Source organism: Typha angustifolia, chromosome 15 (assembly GCF_048772165.1).
Source record: "Typha angustifolia cultivar Huaian chromosome 15, ASM4877216v1, whole genome shotgun sequence".
Lineage (NCBI taxonomy): Eukaryota > Viridiplantae > Streptophyta > Magnoliopsida > Poales > Typhaceae > Typha > Typha angustifolia.
In genome coordinates this window covers 15,861,103-15,867,996 of record NC_133253.1, presented here as the reverse complement: position 1 = coordinate 15,867,996, position 6,894 = coordinate 15,861,103, and the positions used below count along the sequence as shown (strand labels likewise).

Genomic DNA, 6,894 nt, shown 5'->3' with positions numbered 1-6,894 from the left:
TGGAATCAAACCTTCTGAGTTCTGACTTCTTCTTCAGTTGTCAGGATCTAAGTTGAAAACAAAAACTAGTAAAGCCCTCCTACTTGGACCAATGCCCTTTGAGAGCTTACTCCACAGAAACGTCAACCATTTATTAATGCTATTGACATTAGTTTTCTCTCTTCTTCATGCATCAAACTGTGCGTTAGTATTTATGTCCTTAGGATGATAGAATAAATATATTTTGATAGACGACTTCTAAAAAGTCGTCTTAAATATTTACTTTCTTTGAATTTTATATAGTCGCCGAAATTGGACCAATAGTCCAATAGGCAGGCGTTATCGGGTCGGGTCGGGTCGTATTCGGATTCGGTAAAAAGAATTCACCGGCCCAAAGTTCCGTGGGTTCTCGAACCATCGGCGACGTCCAATGGCTCGGTAGACGCTAGCTGTTCTTCACCACCTCGTCTTCCGAAAATACCCCTCGAGAGTGCGGCACCAGAATCGAGGGCGATTTAGTCATTGTACCGCCCGTCCCGCTTAACTAAGTTAATCTCGGGCGTCCTTTAAAAAGACGCGCTGGGCGAAAGGAATCGAATACGGGGCAGCAGAGGGAGTGGGAGAGAGAGGGGAGAGAAGAGGTCGCGGTATCGGCACCTTCGTTAAAATAACCGCCTCCACTTCGTGGCTCGGAACCAAAGCTTCTCCGCTTTTTGAGGTCTCTCTCTGTCTCTCTCTGTCTCTCTCTGGGAAAGGGAAACAAACCCTAGCCATTGAGATAGCATTCATCTTCCGAGGGGTAATCTCAGGTTCGTTGGCGATCTCTTCCTGCATTTAGGATTTCTTTTGCGTCTCATTTCTCGAATGGATCTAGGGTTGATCGGGTGCGAGCTTTGTTTTAATTCTTATCCCTTTTTGTTTTGGGATTGCTTTTTAACTTTCTTTTATTTAAGAAAAGTTACCGTTGACAGATGGATCCAGTGTGTCTTGCTCAATAATGGCTGTATCACGAGAAAAGTTCTTGTTTTTTTAGTGACTTTTTTTTTGTGCCTAATATGTTGTAAAGGGTCTGTATTTATTTATTTTTTCTTTGTTGAGATCGATTAATTGCGGTAGTGACTGGTTTCATGGACTGCATTAATTATAAGCTGCGGTAATTCTTAATTTTTTTGTCTGAGATTTGTCTATTTTGTTCATATTATTACCTGCGTAAGATTCGTCTATTACTTTGGCGAAGAAAGCAAACTCTCTTTATGCCGATGAATTGATGAGATTTTTGCTATCATCTTTTGTAGTCGTAGATTTTGCAACATTATTCCGATAATGGCTACTCGCGTTTGTTTTTTTCAGCTTGGGATTTGCGATCTGTAATTCAAGTCGATAGCTTTTTTATAGATCAACAATGGCTGCTTCTATTGCTGCCTCGGCCTTCTTCCCCACATCCTCCTCCTCCTCTGCATCCTTGATAAAGGCTTCGAAGAACACCATTGGAGAAGGCCCAGATAGTTTGGATGTCCGTGGCATCGTAGCTAAACCCAACTCCTCTTCTGGAGCCATGCAGGTTAAGGCGCAAGCCCAGGCCCTTCCTAAGATCAATGGCACTAAGGTTGGCCTGAAAACTGAAAACCAAAAGGCCGAGGGGGAAGTTACTTCTCCAGCGCCTAGGACATTCTACAACCAGTTACCTGATTGGAGCATGCTTCTTGCCGCCATTACAACTATTTTCTTGGCTGCTGAGAAGCAATGGACACTGCTAGATTGGAAACCTAAGCGACCTGACATGCTTGCCGATGCATTTGGCTTTGGGAGGATCATCCAAGATGGACTTGTCTTTAGGCAGAATTTCTCTATTAGATCGTATGAGATTGGGGCAGATCGGACAGCTTCTATAGAGACATTAATGAATCATTTGCAGGTAGAATAATGAATTTCGGCTCAATTGTAAAGTGGTCGTCAGTCATTGTTTATCTTATAAGTTGTCTTTTCCAGGAAACTGCACTTAATCATGTGAGGAGTGCTGGACTCCTGGGAGATGGTTTTGGTGCTACACCAGAGATGAGTAAAAGAAACTTGATCTGGGTTGTCAGTAAAATGCAGGTCCTGGTTGAACACTATCCATCCTGGTATAGTATGCCAAAATGCTACTTTTCTTTCTGTTTCTCATGATGGAATGCAAATCTTTTGTGGCTTTAAATGTCTTCTTTGTGTCAAATTCTTTTGATTTGCTTTGGAGAGCTTATTGCTATGAGTAAATCTGTATTTCTATTCTCTCTCTTTTTTTTTTACTGTGCTTCACGTGCATAACCACCAATGATTATCAGGTTGACGATTTACTTCAGTGCCCTATAAACATATTAACATCCCAAGGTGCGAGCTAGATCTTGATCTAGATTTATACTTGTAGGTTGCAATTTATTTTTTGCTATGATGGAACAAAATTTTCCCACCAAGGGATTCTGCCAGTGTAAATGTAAATTTGATGTAGGCCAAGCTGTTATACATTATGTAGCCCATTATAGCTCGTGTATCCCAATTGTAGCTATTCTATCCGTTGGAGGCCTTTAAAGATAAAATGGTCTTGATACCATTGCTGTTTTTAGGTGCAGCTGCTGTACCTAACCACATCTGCATTATTAATACCTTTCCTGGTCAATAATGAAAAGAAAAGAAAGGTCAATGGTGCGGTGCTTATACACTTTCTTGGCTGCCGTAATTCTAAGTAGACAATCAACTCTATCTGGTCAAACTTGATCAAACTAGCTCTTTGAGTCTGGTGTTCATTAATATTGGACCTCTTTAGGTTGTGAATGTTATATGCTTTTCTGGATCAAAGAATTTCTGGCTTGAGTTACAAGTAGGAAGCACGGACATTTCAAATTGCATGTTGAGTAAGTGTTCAACACTCATGGGACACTGCTTAGACATGCGTCAAACACTTCTAATAAGTTTCATATATTTTGAAACTATAAAATATTTTTGAACACTTATTGGGCACTTTTGGAGACTCTTGGGACATGTATTAGTTGTATCATTTGTGACTAGTTACGGTATCTTTATGGTATTGTGTATACTCTCTCATGAGTAGATTATGCATACCTGTATTTATACATTATAATAAGTCAGCAAAATATTTTTTTTAGATGTATCAATAATATATATATATATATATATATATAATGTTTTTATTTATTTATTTATTTTGCTATGTGTTAAATGTGTCGTGCTCTATTATTTAAAGATCTTCTGTATCCTCGTGTCCGCATCATGTCATATTGGTGTTCTGTTTCCATGTTCATGCTTTATAAATTACTACTTAACATAGAGCAGTTTAGTGTTATTGCTTGACGAAAAATGTTTTTTTGTTCTTTCTAAAATATAGGCTTATTGATGATACAGATATTATGATCTATTGTCAATCTTCTATTTTATCATGATGTTTTCCATATGTTTCTTTTCTTATAGGGGAGATTTTGTTGAAGTAGATACATGGGTTGGCCCATCTGGGAAAAATGGAATGCGTCGAGATTGGCATATCCGTGACTATAGCTCTGGCCAAACAATCTTGAAAGCTACAAGGTCAGGACTAAATTTGCACCGATTGTTTTTACAATCTATGTTTTCATATAAATTTCATCAGAGTTTATTGTTCTTTTCCACTTTTATGCTTATATAATTCTTGATCTCCCCATGCAGCATGTGGGTGATGATGAACAAGCTGACTCGGAAACTCGCTAAAATGCCAGAAGAAGTTAGAGCTGAGATAGGACCATACTTTATGGAGCATTCTGCTATTCTGGAGGAGGATAGCAGAAAACTGCCAAAGCTTCTGTCAAAGCTTGGGAAGAAGCTTGATAGTGATTCTACTGCACACTATGTTCGAAAGGGTTTGACTGTAAGTTTCATGTAGACACACTGTTCTTCCACTAGTTGCTACAATCTTCTTCTGACAACATGTGTAATTCACCACAAATACATTTATGTTCTACAGCCTAGATGGAGTGATCTGGATGTCAATCAGCATGTGAACAATGTCAAATATATTGGGTGGATTCTTGAGGTATTATTTTTCCCCTTTAAGTAGTCGAGTGTTTCTTAATTTATTTACTTGCTCTTAGCTGGAAAGTTTTATGTAGTTTTGCCAGAGCATCTTCGTGTACTTCTCTTAATCAACACTTCGCTTTTTCACATAAAAAAGCTTGAGCAAGACTCCATTTGGATCTAAATAATCCGCCAAAGTTTATCAGCAAGTTTGCATTTTTATTCTTTTCTATTAAATGCTCTTTTCTATCAAGGCGGTGGTTTCTACATTCTTTTGTAATATAGTGTTCTTTTTGTTTTCCTTACAAAGAAATAAACTATCCTGTCAGTATGCAACTAAATGTTTGCCATACAGAAGCAGAAATATCAGAAGAAACTTTAGTTTTGCAGGAACATTTGCTTCCTTAACTATAATTATATGCATGTGCAGCATGTTCTGCATTTCTTGTACTCTCATTCCATGGAACCACATCTACAGGACCAAAATATGGTTTTTTGAATTTAATGTCAAATGTCTTTTATTATAGAAAATCTTGCAATCGGCTTTGGACCTCCATGCTTTGCTTGTAAGCTCTGAAATACATATAAATGAACACGTCCACCAACTTGGTTATTTCTATTAGTGGTTAAATGTTAGATGTGCTCCCAGTTAAATGGTGAGCCACACATGGTTTAGGACCCATTCAGTATATTATTGCAGTTGCTGCTTTTCTTTATTATGTGGACATCACTTGCGAGGTCTGCTCTGTCTGAGTCTGCAATCTATTTAATGCTTATTTTTTAATGCAAGTCTTGGGGTAATAAATTTACATGCCTGCCTATACTTTCACGTTTGCAGAGTGCCCCAATCTCAATCCTGGAAAAATATGAGCTTGCAAGCATGACTCTTGAATACAGGAGAGAGTGTGGGCGAGACAGCGTGCTGCAGTCTCTCACTGCTGTTTCTGATTGCATTGATGGCTCTCCTGATGCTTCGATTCAATGTGAGCATCTGCTCCAGCTTGAGTCTGGAGGTGATATTTTAAAGGCATGGACTGAGTGGAGGCCGAAGCAAACCCACAGTCTAGGAAACATGGGTGCAATCTCAGATGGAAATGCTTAAGCTAGTCTCCTCCTGTGAAAGTTCTGAGCTTCTGGTCCCCCACAGCGGGATGGATTCGACGATGAAAGGGTGAAGTGTTCACTCTGCTGTAAACTGCCTAGCGATTTCTGTAGATGGGAGAGGGGGGACCATATTGCCTGTGTGCCAGTTTATCTTGTTTCCTCCTTGTCTTTTCTTTTCTTTTTCTTTTCTTTTCTTTTCTTTTTTTCCTTTCAACATCTTTTTTAATACTCTCTGAACCTATGGCTATTATATATGTAAGTATTCCATTGTTTAGGTGCTTGGATTGTATTGGAATCTTGTCAAGAATGGCAAGTAGAGTTTTCATAATGGTATGAAATTTTGTTTAATATCTTTGTCCCTCATTTGGGAGCAGGAAATTGGACCATGTGCGGTCAACTTCTGCTGCTTCATTTGTTGTCCCTCAATAGAAATTCATTGGTTTACTCCTTTCTTTCTCATTATATTTGTCGATCTTTTGGTTGGTATCATCTTCTTCTTTGGTACCATTTTTTTCCCCGTCAAGAGTAGGTGGATTTTGAAGGATGCATAAATATTTCTCAATAAAATATGGTTGATTTGGTTCTCTTCTCTTTCTAATCTCTTATAACCTTAGAGAAATTTCCAGTATAGGAGACGTGACGGTTCTCATTGGAGAATGAAGCACTGAATGCTTTCAGAGCTGTAAGAAGAGAATTTTTATCTAAGCTAGATTTGTTTCAATTTATTTTTATCAAAATAAATTTTACTTCTCAAATTTATTATCAAATGGAGTCTAATTTACTGTAATTATAGTAAAAATATTAAACTATTTAGTATTTTATCTCTAAGCAAAATGATAATTAATTCAGTATCAGTACTTTTGTCTGGTTTTAAAATACTGAATTGATCATCATTTTATGTATATAAATATTTTTAACTTAATTAAAGAAAAAAATTATCTGGTGATAAAGATATTGAAGTGATTAGAGTTCTAAAAATGTTGATTAATTTAGCACTTTTGTTATGACCACAGTGAATTAGATTTTATTTGACAATAAATTTAATTGATAAAAGAGATGTCTAGTTTGGCCAAAATCTCGTTAGAATAAGGCAGTTGTTATTTCACTTTTGGTGGTTCCAGGTGATGTCATAAGATTGCTGCGAGAAGAAGAGCAGTATTGGCCGTTATCTTGTTGTTGCCGAGTAATGCAAATAGGAGAGAGAATGAAAGAAGTATGTGAGAGAAGTCCATAATTGCTTTATTTTATAAATATATGGGATGTGATATGAATATTATAAGAACCAAATCTAGTGCATAAGATGATATGAACCGACCTAGGTAGTATTTGATTTCTGATATCAAATTGATACGAATCACGATTAATTCTGTGTAGTCTATGGTGAATATTTTTTAAATATTTTTTAGATGCTGAAAAATTACAAAACCAATTGAAATAAACATCGTGACTTCGATCTCTATCTTTGATATTCAGGCTCTTAATAGATTCACAATATAATTAGATCAAATATGATTGAGATCCAATGGTTGGGTTAATTGTAAGTGAAGTAGTAATCGTGAAGTAGAGGAAGGGGGAGAGGAGGATGGCCCTTGGGGCCATGAGTGGTGCGGCCAGACGAAGAGGGTTTTGGCAACCAAGGATGGCAGCCTAAAAGGGGATGAGGTTGTGTCTACTAGAGAGACAATGATGGTTGGTGAAGAGAGAAGAGGTAGTAGGGGCCAGTGGCCAAGATGAGAATAAAGATGCTATGGTTTCTAGGAAATATTTTCTTGA

At 37.6% G+C, this 6,894-nt stretch overlaps 1 protein-coding gene across 3 annotated transcripts; it reads left to right on the top strand.

Moving 5' to 3' along the window:
- The first annotated feature begins 568 nt into the window (after positions 1-568).
- LOC140779470 (palmitoyl-acyl carrier protein thioesterase, chloroplastic-like) lies at positions 569-5,395 on the top strand. 3 transcript variants are annotated; one of them, XM_073124545.1, is made up of 7 exons: positions 569-788; positions 1,375-1,894; positions 1,969-2,102; positions 3,442-3,555; positions 3,673-3,871; positions 3,968-4,036; positions 4,856-5,395. In XM_073124545.1, the coding sequence occupies exons 2-7, from the start codon at positions 1,382-1,384 to the stop codon at positions 5,117-5,119; spliced, it is 1,293 nt and encodes a 430-aa protein (XP_072980646.1). In that variant the 5' UTR covers positions 569-788; positions 1,375-1,381; the 3' UTR covers positions 5,120-5,395. The 3 variants fall into 3 exon arrangements, with proteins under 3 accessions (XP_072980646.1, XP_072980644.1, XP_072980645.1); XM_073124543.1 differs by having other exon boundaries at positions 1,330-1,894; XM_073124544.1 differs by lacking the exon at positions 569-788 and adding an exon at positions 841-863 and having other exon boundaries at positions 1,330-1,894.
- Positions 5,396-6,894: the final 1,499 nt, after the last annotated feature.

Coding starts and splice junctions, on each gene's coding strand:
- LOC140779470 (XM_073124545.1), top strand. CDS start 1,382: ATGGCTGCTTCTATTGCTGCCTCGGCCTTCTTCCCCACATCCTCCTCC. Junction 2,103..3,441: donor GTTGAACACTATCCATCCTG/GTATAGTATGCC, acceptor CTTTTCTTATAG/GGGAGATTTTGTTGAAGTAG. Junction 4,037..4,855: donor ATATTGGGTGGATTCTTGAG/GTATTATTTTTC, acceptor TCACGTTTGCAG/AGTGCCCCAATCTCAATCCT.